The following is a 13307-nucleotide window of genomic DNA, read 5'->3' on the forward strand; positions in this document are numbered from 1 at the left end:
AGTGGAACTGAGTTTTTAATTACTGCTTCTACTATTGCTATTATTATTTGAGAAAGCACACACATTTCAATAACATACAAGAAGAAAGACAATACAATACAACGAATAAATATTGAACATAAATACATTTGGGGGGGGCTTGTTATGTTCACAACCCCAAAAAAGAATTACGTACTGTTATTGGTATTGGGGGGCACTAAACCCTCTCCCCAATTTAATTATTTTGTTACATATAACAATACAAATGTCTGAGAGATTTCAGCAAGCAAGCAAGAAGAAAAGAATTATGCTGAGTAGAGAGAGATACAAATAATACTAAGAATAATAAGATAATGATTCCATGAAATAGCAATGGAACAGTCAATAATAAGTCCTGGTGTACAGTCATATCCAAATAAAAGGATACTTTGCAGGAACTTTCCAGCCACAAGTGAGCTCCCCCCACCGCCCCTTTTTAATAGGTCTTCTCCATCAGCCTAGTCAGTATGCACACTGCTTTTCCATAGGAAACCGTGTTCTCCAAAGAGATAAATATCTAGGAAGAAGAGAGGAAGCTACACACACACATGCGCGTGCGCACAAAAAACCCTTCCCAGCAACTCCATAAAGCAACAATGATATATGATAAATGGGAGGCATAACATTTAGTTGTTTGGGGTGGAAATAGTATATTTGTTAGTGTTTAGTATTTGTATTTTCTAGTTGTTTGTTTCTCTCTCCATCCCACGACCTCCACCCAGGGTGCACACGGGGAACACACTGACTGTCCCACCAATACCATGGGAGTCTCCCTCCCTCCCTCCCTGCCCTGGATAATGTGCATGCGCTCTGTGCTTCCAAATGGCATCTGGCTGCCTGCTGGGGGTAAAGAATAACTGGGGGGAAATGGGCCCTTGATCTGATCCAACAGCCTGACAATTATATATATAATTATATAATAAAACACTTTTCCATTTAAGAGTCATTGTGTGCATATTATATATAACTGAACAACTAAAAAGAAAACCCACGAGAAATGTTATAGTGTAAAGTATGCTAATTGTATAGATATATCATCCCCAGTACATCACTGCGCATGTGAAACCCACGCCTCAGGAAAAGAAGAAGAATGAAATAGTGCTATAAACGAGCCATTTGTGTGTGGTTGATTGTGCCAGTAGATTACAGTGGTCCCCAAACCTTTTTCAGTCCCCTTGGTTTCATAAATGCAGCCCTCCCCACCCTGTGCCCCTACAATACCTGATAAAAAGCATTATTCAGAATAGTAGTTTGTATTACCCTCTAAGGAAGATAATAACGCAATAAAAATTAAAAACAGTAACAATTCATTAAACATTTATTCACAATCCAATCAAAAGTATTTAATTAATTCAGCAAAACTGGTTAGTTTAATCCAGTGATACTTGCTCTTCTAAGTCTGATGGTCGTTTTCACCTCCAGTATCCTCCCCCTGAGCAATCCCACTGCCCCCCCAGGGGGTGGTACCACTCATTTTGGGAACAATAGCTTTAAAGTGTCAGGGGGAGACTGCAGGAAGACAAGGGGAGCCCCCATTTCAAATCCCCACTCAGCCACGAAGCACACTGTGCCAGCATAATTTACCCCTCGGGGGTGTTGGGAAGACAAACGGGAAGGGAGGGGGAAGGTTTATGTCACTTTGAGCTTCTGGGAGGAAAGGGGGGATATAAACTTAATACACGCTGTTCCGTTCTTTGCAAAAGAAAGAGCACGGCATTTTCTTCCGCTTGAAAAAAAAGATGGAAGAAATATAAGGTGGATTTCATAGAATGCTGTAAAAGTGAGAAACACAGAATTATAAATTGTAGAGTTTGAAGGAACCCCAAGGGTCATCTAGTCCAACCCCCTGTAATGCAGGAATAGTGAAAGAATTTGTGTGTATTGATGTATGATATAGCTACAGGGAACTGTCTGATCCCCTTTCGACGCCATCTAGGCCGGTGGCTATTAGCTCACCTTGTGGCAGGGAGTTCCAGAAGGGAACGAGTTCTTTCCCGAAAGCGCTTAAGCGCTCGAGCGATAGCAAAGTGGGACAGAAAAATCCCCTCTCCACCCTCCCGCTCCCCATCGCCCTTCCTGCTCCCGGGGGTGGGGTGAGGGTTGTTCTGCAGAAGGGGTGGGCGAGGAAGCCCCTGAGGGGACCCAATCCTCGCCTGCCAGCTTGCGGCCGGAGTCAGGACGCCAGGCTCGGGAGGGGCGGGGGCTCGGGAGCGACTGCCCCAAAGAAAGGCGGCGCACGCTCCGCGGGCCCACAGAGGTTGGCGGGCGGGGAGAACTGCCCAGTCAGTCGAGCCCGTTAGCAGAAGGAGGCGCCCAGCAGCAGCAGCAGCAGCAGCAGCGACAGCCGCCCTGCCCAGAGACTGAAGCCCGCCGAGCCAGCCCGAAGGCACCATGCCCAAAACGGTACGGAGAGCCTGCCGGGAGAGGCTTGCGCCCTCCACGGAGAATGGGAGGCCCCGCGCATTGCACTTCTCCCTCAGCCCCGCTCTCGAACTGAGAGTCGACCCCGTTTGCTTCCCGCCTGGGGAGGAGGAGGGCTTCCCTTGCGCGCGTAAAGCCCCCTCTGCGCCTCAGAAACTCTTTGCTTGACCCTACGCGCCACGGAGGCTTCTCTGCTTCACGTTCTCCGGGCGGGCTCCGGGCCGCGGGGTGGAGGGGGTTGTGGGGAGGCGGGCGACAGTTCGAGCCCGGCTGACGGCGACGGGGCGGGGGATGACGGCGGCTCCCGGCCCTGCCACTTCCCTAGTCTCCCGGTTGGCGGCGGGTCTCTCCCGTCTCCTCCTTTCTCCGGGGCCCGCTGACCCGCCTGAGGCATTTGGGTCCTTCCCTCTCTCCTTCCCTCACTCTCTCGCCTCTTCCTCGTGAATGGGACACATTCATGGCAGGAAGGAGGAGGAGGAGGAGGGAGGGAGGGTCTTTGTGAAGCGGGAGGGCAAGCGCCCGCTGTCGGGTGCTTGGCTGACTGAGGGGGCGCGCGGGCGGCTCTCCAAAGCCAGTGGGCCTTCTCCAAGGGGCGTCAGTCGGGGCGCGCCTCTAGCCGCACGAGGAAGTTGTGTCCTCCCCCCTCCCTGCCAGCCCAGCCTAGCCCACTCTTCTCGCACCCCCCCCTCCTTGATGCGCCCCGGCCCACGCCCCGCTTCGGGCCTTGAGTTGGCATTTGTTCCTCAGCGCTTCTCAAGAGCCACTGAAAGTTCGGCGGTTGGATGGGGGCCTGTTTGTCGCTGCCATCTCCCTCCCCCATGTGGCCGGAGATGTGTGACCGTTTTTCCTCGGAGAACTCCTCTTAGCTGAAACTGAGGCAAAAATCCCGGGAAAACCTCTTTGAGTAGAGAAGCTGGATGTGAATTCAGCTTTTGAGCAGGTCATGAACTGAACCACTTCACAACTTTCCACTCCTGTTTATTACTGAGACCAATCTAAATTTATTTGCTACCACCTATATATGGCAGTCTGATTGATTCAGAATGCTAGATGCCCCAGTTATGTGTTCTGTGAAACCCAAGGACTCTGACTGTACATTGCAACACACTGATGATGCCTTTGGGGTTGTTCCGAACATTTTGTCACCCACTCTGAGCGTTGTTTCAGCAATGGGAGGGTGGGGGTATAAATATTTTCTGTAGTTATATATGTAGCATTGCTCGTTTCATTTGGCGGGTTGGACAGGGCAGCATCCGTTGGCGAAAGGGCAGGTGTGGTCACCCTGCAAAAGTGCAGTGCTACCATTTGCTCTGTAGGGATAGCTGGCGGGGCCTGGGGAGGTAACGATAGCTTGGCATTTTGTGTTGTGATTAACGCGCCCCCCCCCCAAAAAAAACAATTTGCAAAAGTCCAAGTGATCAGTCTCTGAGAGGACTAACTTGACCAGGAACTTGAGTTAGGACTGCAAACTTTTAAGCAGCAGAAAGTTTTGTTCTTTTTTGAGCAAAGGTACATAATATTACTGGGGGCATGCATCCTTATGAATACATGTTTTTCTGAGGGCTGGATGCAAAAGAAGATGGGCACTCCTTACCTTTGTGTAAAGGGGGACAGGCATTCATTACAAGATGCTCCTTCCCAGTGTTCCCTCATCTTTACAATCATCAAGGTTACTAGAAACTCCTGTTCTCTTTTGATTCAGGTATCCAATGCATAATTCCTGCTTTTATTTTTCTCCTCACCTTACCTAAGGCTGCAATCTTATGTATGTTTGCAGGGAAATATGCCCCACTGAACTCAGAGGGTCTTACTTGTGGGTATATGTACATAAGACACCACTCTGCAATTTTCTGTGAAAATTACCCATGCTTACCGTATTTTTCGTCCCATAGGATGCTCCGTCCCATAGGACGCACCTAGTTTTTTTGGGGGGAAATAAAGGGGGAAAAATTCCTTTATTTCCCCCCCAAAAGCAGGTCGGGGAAACCCAACCAGGTCCAGCGACAGCGGGATGGCGGCGCTGCGCCTCCCTGCTGTCCCCCGAGCTTGTAGGGCTGGCCGATGTCTGCCCGGCGTGAGGGGCGCTCTGCTTCAGGGTGCTCCGCTCGCCGGGCGGCAGGCTGCTATCCGCAGCGTGGGGAGCCCTGCGGGGAACTCCTGCAGGGTTCCCCACACTGCGGATGTCTGCCTGGCGCGAGGGGCGCTCTGCTTCAGGGCGCCCCCCCCGCCGGGCGGCAGGCTGCTATCCGCAGCGTGGGGAGCGCTGCAGGGAACTCCTGCAGGGTTCCCCATGCTGCGGATGTCTGCCTGCTTTTAGGGCGCCCGACGCTCCGGGAAGCAGGCTGCTATCCGCAGCCTAGACATCCCTGCGGGACCTCCCGCAGGGCTGCCTAGGCTGCGGATGTGTTCCCGAAGCCTGGAGAGCGAGAGGGGTCGGTGCGCACCGACCCCTCTCGCTCTCCAAGCTTCATCGAAAGCCTGCATTCGCCCCATAGGACGCACCCAGATTTCCCCTTCATTTTTGGAGGGGGAAAAGTGTGTCCTATAGGGCGAAAAATATGGTAAGTCTCAACTAAATCAATGGAGCTGATGTTGCAATAGGTCTCACTTATTTCGGCGTAACTTAAGCATGCCTCACTTTCAAGGGCTTGCACTACCCACTGATAATTTTGTGTGAGGCTAATTTGCAAGGAGTTTCTATCTTAGGAGCTATGGAGGGGGGTTGGTATGCACAGCATTGCTGCAAGCTGTGGGTAACTGGCCTGGAAAGACCCTCCTCTGCCTCAGACCCTGAAGAACCACTGCAAACAATACTGAGCTAAATGGACCAATGGCTTGACTCAGTTTGAGGCAGCTTCCTGTGTTCCGTTTTGCACTTACAAAAGTGTGTGTGTGTGTGTGTGTGTGTGTTCAGAAATAATGAAGCTCCTGCTGCTTGTACTCAGTGGAGGCGGCTGGATAAATTAATGCAGTTGTGCAACTTTCCATTGGCAACCGCCAGCAAGCAGTCATGCCCTCTGGTTGCTTTGCATCTTAGAAAGACTTGCATGAGAGTTTTATTCTCTTCCACGAAACGCAAAAAACACCACAGGAAGATGCCAAGCCCAGGATGTCTTCTCCCTATATCCTGGCCCTTCAATGGCACCAGCTCTCCAGGCAGAGGATTGATCACATCTCACTGCAGGAAGCATAAAGCAATCTCTTTCTGCTTGGGTTTTCCCTGCTATGGTGAAACCCATCTATGGGTAGGACAACCACTTTACTCTTAGAGGGGATTTTGAGCATTGATAAGCATATACTCCTGAATGTGTTTCTTAATGAAGTATCAGAAATTCTGTGACTATGAAAACTACATCAGCTGTCGTAGATGCATAACGGTATAACCAGTTTAACACACTTTGTTGCTAAAGTTAGGAACCACAAGAAACTGCCTCATACTGAGTCGGGCCATTGGTCCATCTTGCTCAGTACTGTCTACACTGACTGGCAGCAAGGGCTCCCAAGGGTTTCAGGAAGCAGATGCCAAGAGGGATTGAACCTGAGATCTTCTGCATGCAGATTCTCCACCACTGATCTTTGTTCTCTATGGGTCTTCCAGCTTTCTTGTAATTCATAATTCATTTCTCTCTTTGAGTTGCAACAGAGCCTTGTCTCAGCTTGACTCAAAAGTATTTCTTGGCTAAGGGAGGGTCTGTTGCCTTAAATGCTGAGCTTCTCAAGCCCATACTTGACTTCCTTTTGAAAAAAGGAGGTTGTCTGCGGGGAAGGCCCTCTTTATGTAAAAAAGGAGAGAGACTTTTGCAAGAAACACTTTTGCTTCTTGCTATTTAGTTTCCAATTAGAAAACTTCTGGAGCTAACAAAAAGTTAGAAATCCTAAAACAGTTTTTTTTAAAGAGAGAGAGAGAGAGAGAAGCATGCAGCATAGGAGAGTAAGATTTTTTTATTTTTTTTAGAAGGAAAATGTTCCATGCATATCTCTTTAAAGTAATGAATGAATTGTGATTCCGGCGCACCTGACTGTTGGGAAAGACCTGTTCGATTCTTTGATCTGCTGTTCCCTTGATTATACAATAGGTTCTTTAAAGGGACCGATATTTGATACTTTCCATTTCTTTGATGGCATATAACCTTTGAAATGAGATTGGTTATACAGATATTCCTTTCCCTTCCTTAAGTTAGAACATTTTGGCATGTGAAAACCCACCCCAAAAAGAGAGAGAAAGAAAGCGACTTCATTCTTCCAACCCGTTTTCTACATGCTGTCTGAGCAATGAGTAATTTTTAGAACTTGCATCAGTCAGTAACTAGGAACACACACTGTAGGAATCATTGCTAAGACATCCAGTGGTTCAGATGAATGTTGTAAGGAGGTGTCACTTCCTGCCCCTCCACACCCTGTTGCAACTCTTCTTCTTAGCCTTGGTGCTCCAGCTTAGGGGCAGCTTTGCAGATCAGTTTTGTGTACAGTGGTACCTCGGGTTACAAACACTACGGGTTACAGACTCCGCTAACCCGGAAGTAGTACCTTGGGTTAAGAACTTTACCTCAGGATGAGAACAGAAATTGCACAGCAGCGGGAGGCCCCCATTAGCTAAAGTGGTACCTCAGGTTAAGAATGGTTTCAGGTTTAAGAACGGACCTCCGGAACGAATTAAGTTCGTAACCAGAGGTACCACTGTATTTGCAGATAATGAGTGTTAAGTAGCTGCATATGGAAGTCCGAGGTGGATTCAGAAGCTAAATGCTCATGAATGTGGACATGCAGATTTGATTAAATATTTAGCCTTCTGGAATGAGTTAAAGACCTGCTAGCCAGATTCCTCCTTTGGTGGGGATGTCTTAAGACTATCATGTTTGGATCATGTTTAGATAACAAATATGTGAGGTTAACTACTATGTATCTGGTAAATATCTGTATGCTATAATTGTTAAAGTGGGCTGCTGGATATGTTCTGGAAAAAGTCCTGGAAGCCTAGAATTAAGAATTGATGCCGGAACATGGGACACAGAGATGCTTTTCTAGGCTTGCCGTTACATGTAATGACTAAGTGGTTATGGCATGGACCTTGGCTGGGGTGTTTGCAGCCTGCTGTTTCACTAGAATAACTATTATCTAGATCTATTACAGTCGTTATGGGACGCGAGTGGCGCTGTGGGTTAAATCACAGAGCCTAGGGTTTGCCTATCAGAAGGTCGGCAGTTTGAATCCCCGCGACGGGGTGAGCTCCCGTTGCTCAATCCCTGCTCCTGCCAACCTAGCAATTCGAAAGCATGTCAAAGTGCAAGTAGATAAATAGGTACCGCTCCAGCGGGAAGGTAAATGGCGTTTCCGTGCACTGCTCTGGTTCACCAGAAGCAGTTTATTCATGCTGGCCACATGACCCGGAAGCTGTACGCTGGCTCCCTTGGCCAATAAAGCGAGATGAATACTGCAACCCCAGAGTCGGCCACGACTGGACCTAATGGTCAGGGGTCTCTTTACCTTTATTACAGTCATACCTTGGATCCCGAATGCCTTGGTACTTGGACGTTCTGGCTCCTGAACACCTCAAACCCAGAAGTGAGGGTTCTGGTTTGCGAATGTTCTTTGGAACCTGAATGTTCGATGGGGCTTCCATGGCTTCCGATAGGCTGCAGGAGCTTCCTGCAGGCAATCAGAACCTGTGCTTTGGTTTCTGAATGTTTTGGAAGTCAAACGGTCTTCCGGAATGGATTCCGTTTGGCTTCCAAGATACGACTGTACGTGTAAGGTAGTGCTTAGGGTGCAATTTTGCTTAAGAATGCAATAACACATTGCAAATTCACCTACTCTAACATTATTTACAAATATCCTAGCAACTAACAGGCACTTTGGCTATCAGAGGCTATCAGTATGATGGCTGTAATCTGCCTCTACAGTCAGAGGCAGTGATGCTTCTGAATACAAATTGCCACAAACTCCAGGAGGGGATAGTTCTTGGGTCCCTTTTGCCAGTTTCCCCTCTGGGTTAGCCACTGAGAGAACAGGATACTGAACTAGATGGGCCATTGGTTTCATCCAGCAGGCTCTCCTGGTGGTCCACCAAATACTATTTTGTCCACCCATTGTTTACATTGTTTATTTAAGCTGAACATGTTTGCATTGCAAGATACTTTGGGTATGTGTGTGCATTACTTGGTTTCTTCTTCTTCTTCTTCATCATCATCATCATAATTATTATTATTTATTACTTATACCCCACCCATTTTGCTGGGTTTCCCCAGCCACTCTGGGTGGCTTCCAACAGGAGATTTAAAATACATTAAAACATCAGTCATTAAAAAAGTTCCCTAAACAGGGCTGGCTTCAGATGTCTTCTAAATGTCAAATAGTTGTTTATTCCTTTGACATCTGATGATAGGGCGTTCCACAGGGCGGGAGCCACTACCGAGAAGGCCCTCTGCTTGGTTCCCTGTAACTTGACTTCTCACAGCGAAGGAACTGCCAGAAGGCTCTTGGCACTGGACCTCAGTGTCTGGGCCGAATGATGGGGGTGGAGACGCTCCTTCAGGTATACTGGGCTGAGGCCGTTTGGGGCTTTAAAGGTCAGCACCAACACTTTGAATTGTGCTCGGAACCTCTTGAGCCTGCTTCAGACTCGTTTGGGGCAAAATGTGTGAGCAGCCCACCCCAATCAAGTGCATTCAGTTTGCCTGACATGAATGGCTGATGAGGGTTTCAGCTGAGTGTGTGTGGCTTACTCAATGAAAGCATCACAATTGTGCAGATATTCTGCGATGTTGATTCCCGGTTGGCCCACTCAAACACAAAGTTGCAGATGTAGAATTGCATATTCTTATGAATTGTTATGTGCACCAGCCCTCCTAATTTCTAGAACAGCATTTCTCAAATTTGCTTTCAAGCAGGCCTCCACGCCCCAGCCACCCCAGTGCTTCCCTACTCTCTAGCCATGCTATAGCCTTCTGGTTGGAGCGATGCCAGTACCAGCAGTGCCCCATATAGCAGGTCACTTGGCATTCCTGGAAAAGTTGACCAGTTTTGCCTTTAAGAACAAAAGAACATAAGAGTCTTCTGGATCAGGCCAATGCCCACCTGATCCAGTGTCCTGTTCTCATAGTGGCCAACCAGATGCTGTAATGGAAAGGCCACAAGCATGATCCAAGCAAAAAAGGCTCTCCCCTCCTATGCTTTCCAGCAACTGGTATTCAGAAATGTTAGTGGCTCTCAACTGTGGATGGAAGAGTTTAGTCATCACAGCTGGTAGCCGTTGATAGCCCTCTCCTCCTCTTAAAACCTATTTTAAAGCCATCTAGTTTGGTGGCCATGGCACTGTGGTCTAAAGCACTGAGCCTCTTGGGCTTGCCAATCGCACAGCGGCTTGAATTCGCATGACAAGGTGAGCTCCCATTGCTCTGTCCCAGCTTCTGCCAACCTAGCAGTTCAGAAGCACACCAGTGCAAGTAGATAAATAAGTACCGCTCTGGCGGGAAGGTAAACTGTCTCCGTGCGCTCTGGCACTTGTCACAGCATCCCATTTTGCCAGAAGCGGTTTAGTCATGCTGGCCACAGAAAGTTGTCTGTGGGCAAACGCCGGCTCCCTCGGCCTGAAAAGCGAGATGAGCGCTACAACTCCATAGTTGCCTTTGACTGGACTTAACGGTCATGGAGTCCTTTACCTTTTACCCTTTTTTAAAAAAACCTGTGAGAGTGAGTTCCCTAGTTTAATTATGTGGTGTGTGAGTAAGTCCTTCAGAGCTGCAATTTTAAGGAGAAAGGTTTGTGTGGGTTATACGGTAAATTAAATTATTCAGTGGAAAAACATTCTTATTTGATAGAATGGCTAGTTTTAGTAATTACTTTAATTATGTCATGTATTATTTTGTTTTTATGTATCTTCTTTTGTAATGACTTCAGCTAAACAAAAAAGCAATAAAGTGGGTTTTTTTTGGTTTTTTGTTTTTGCTTGGTAAAGGTGGCTGGAAGACAAGACAAGTGGGCGGAAAGGAAGTTCTTTTCCCTCTAAGGATTAGAGCAGTGTTTAATGAACCAAAGGGGCATAAAAGGTTGATTTTTAGAATAATGGAATGGGAGATAAAGAAACTAAAAGCTATTATAGGAGGAAGAAGTAGAACCTGCTGCAAAGAAGAATGAAAAGGAATGTGGATATATGTTTTAATCTGTTTATTGTTGGTTTTGTGTTTTAAATTGTTTAGAGAGGTGTTTTATGGTTGTCTTTAACTGATACTTTTATTGTTTTATTCTCTTTGTAAACACTTTGAGCAGAGTATAAACTATGAAATAGAATAGATGCTTAGTGGGGGAGTGGGGTAAAATATAAATGTGAAAGGAGGGGGGGAAACGAGGGTACTGTCAGTGGCGCGCGTGTGTGTGAAAAAATATAAATTAAAGTGTCTTTTCTGCTCTCTCTTAAAAAGCCTACAAGTACAGGAATTGGGCCAAGGGTCGCTTTACTGCTCCTTCCATCCAGTGGTAGCAAGTCAGGAGCTTCTGGGAAGCTGGCAAGCAGGGGTACATGGCAGTGGCTCATGGTGGGGAGACAGGAACAGTGGTGTCCTCCCAGGGATGAAGGCTGGGGGAGCTCCATGTTGGTGGCATTGGCCCTGAAGGTACATGTGCAGCCTCAGCACCAGACCTCACCACCACTTCCTTCATGAGCCACCACTGAAGGTGGGGAAGGAATATCCTTCCATGAATGAGAAGTCTCAGGCCTGCTTTCCCCTGTCTGTATGTAGTATGCATGATGTGGACTGAAAGAAAGATTAAAGCTATGGTGTGACACAGGTGTACTGAAGCCCACTGAAATAAAAGTATTAAGGCATGTCCATCTGTGCTGGAGTGTGGCCTTCCTCAACTTGGTCCTCTTCAGAGGTTTTCGACTACATCTTCCATTAATCCCAGCCAGCATGGCTTCAAGAAAGCCTGGTGCACAATGGGCTTTTAGGGTCTCATTACGTTCCTCTGTAAAATTGCCATGTACTTAAATTTGCGCATAACTTTTTACGAAATCTCACAATGCTGATCAACGCTTTCCAGAAAGAAACTTCACCTTTAATGGTGACTTTCTAGTAATATGATTATGGATAATGTTGTTCTACTGCTGTAAAACACCCAGAAGTGTCTGTTTTTTAAAAATAATCAACCAGCATTTAAATTTCATTAAATTAATAAGTGACTGATTAATAAGTGACTTGGTAACTGTCCTCTATGGAGACGCTGATCATATGTCTGATACAAGAGATCAAGGCTTGTCTGCAGCTGTGGGGGGCCGCTTCCTGTGCTTGGGATTTTCATCTTTCAAGACACAAGATAAGTTAAACTAATGTATTGGCCTGAATATAAGCTGCACCTTAAAATTTGGGGGGGGGGGAGAAAAAAAAGACAATACCCAAATATAAGCTTTTCCCTTAAAATTCCACAGGCACTCACACCCCTTCTGTTTTACTGTATGTCTGTTTCAGCAGTGATATCGTAAAAGCCAGTTTTAGTAAGGTCGCGAATATAAGCCGCACTTTAACTTTTCACGGTTGGAATTTGGAAAAAATGTGAGGCTTATATTCAGGCCAATACGGTATATATCATGTTAGCAACATCTATGAACTTGTGGTTGGGATTCTTCCTTTTTAAAAAGTAGCACTCGTGGGGTGGGCTGGGTAGGGGCTGATTAAGATTAAGACTGCAGAATGGGGGAGGTGAGTTTTTCAGCAGGAAAAATGTGCATGTAAGGCTTTTCTTTAGGAACATCACTACCACTACTGACTGCATTCCATGGTCTGAATCCTTGCTTCTCTGCCTCCCCTCTACCAAAAAAAACATACCTGCTGGTATGTTCTGGTTTTTGTTTTAAAGAGGGAGAAAGAAGGAAGAAAGGAAGGGAAAAAGAAAGGAGGATGTTCTCAAACATAGGATTCAGAGACACGTGAGATCTACTGGTAGCTGGACCTTTCTACTGGGGTGGTGGCATTGTAGTGTTATGGAATTAATGCAGTTCCAGCTAGCACACCCACAAGCTTTCAAACCACCTGAGGGAGGCTTTCTTCATGAACCAGGTGAAGCAACCAAGACCTGCTGAGGTCAGTGGGACTAACTGTGAGTTCTTCATAGTTCCATCTCCTGCCAAAATGACACCTCAAAGCATAAGATTTCATCAAGCATCTCCCTCCAAAACAAATGGAACGACTTTGTTACCCACGGTAGTGAGATCCCATCACTGATGGCATTGTTTTCACAGGGACATGGCAAATGGTTCCTTTCATACGCAAGCACAGCTAGCGTCACCCGCACGTCTTCAGGAAGGTAAAAGGGAGAAATTGTTCTTCCAGGGGCAGGTTCTGGTGCTGTTGATTTGGATGTGGCTAAATCCGAAAGGGAAACCTAGTTTTCCCTTCCATAGTTTCTGCTGGTCCAAATGCATATATTTTATTGAATTTATGTCCCACCTTTTTCTCCAAGTAGCTCAAGTGGTGTACATGATTCTAATCTCCCTCCTCAATTAATCCCCACAACAACTCTGTGAGGTTGGTTAGGCTGAGAGGCAGTGACTAGTCTAAGGTCACACTTGCTGAGCTTCATGGCTGAGTGGGGATTCGAACCCTGGACTCACTCACGTCCTACTCCAACACACTAACCACTGCAGCATACTCTGTGCTGTGTGCTGTGACTTCATGTTGCTTACACACACACACACACACACACACACACACACACACCATGTACATGTGGATAAAGTTACATACAGTGGTACCTCAGGTTACAGATGCTTCAGGTTACAGGCTCCACTAACCCAGAAATAGTACCTCGGGTTAAGAACTTTGCTTCAGGATGAGAACAAAAATCGTACAGTGGCAGCACGGCAGCAGCAGCGGGAG

At 46.9% G+C, this 13307-nt stretch overlaps 1 protein-coding gene across 1 annotated transcript in view; it reads left to right on the forward strand.

Annotated features, from left to right (window-relative positions):
* The first annotated feature begins 2108 nt into the window (after positions 1-2108).
* The window catches only part of MSN (moesin), a 77494-nt gene continuing 66295 nt past the window's right edge, over positions 2109-13307 (forward strand). Inside the window, exon 1 of the mRNA XM_083423752.1 lies at positions 2109-2421. Coding sequence (XP_083279878.1) covers positions 2410-2421 — 12 coding nt within the window. The 5' untranslated portion in view covers positions 2109-2409. The remainder of the gene's footprint in view (positions 2422-13307) is intronic.

The sequence above is a fragment of the Podarcis tiliguerta genome (genome assembly GCF_965153285.1).
Source record: "Podarcis tiliguerta genome assembly, chromosome: Z".
NCBI classification, from domain to species: domain Eukaryota; kingdom Metazoa; phylum Chordata; class Lepidosauria; order Squamata; family Lacertidae; genus Podarcis; species Podarcis tiliguerta.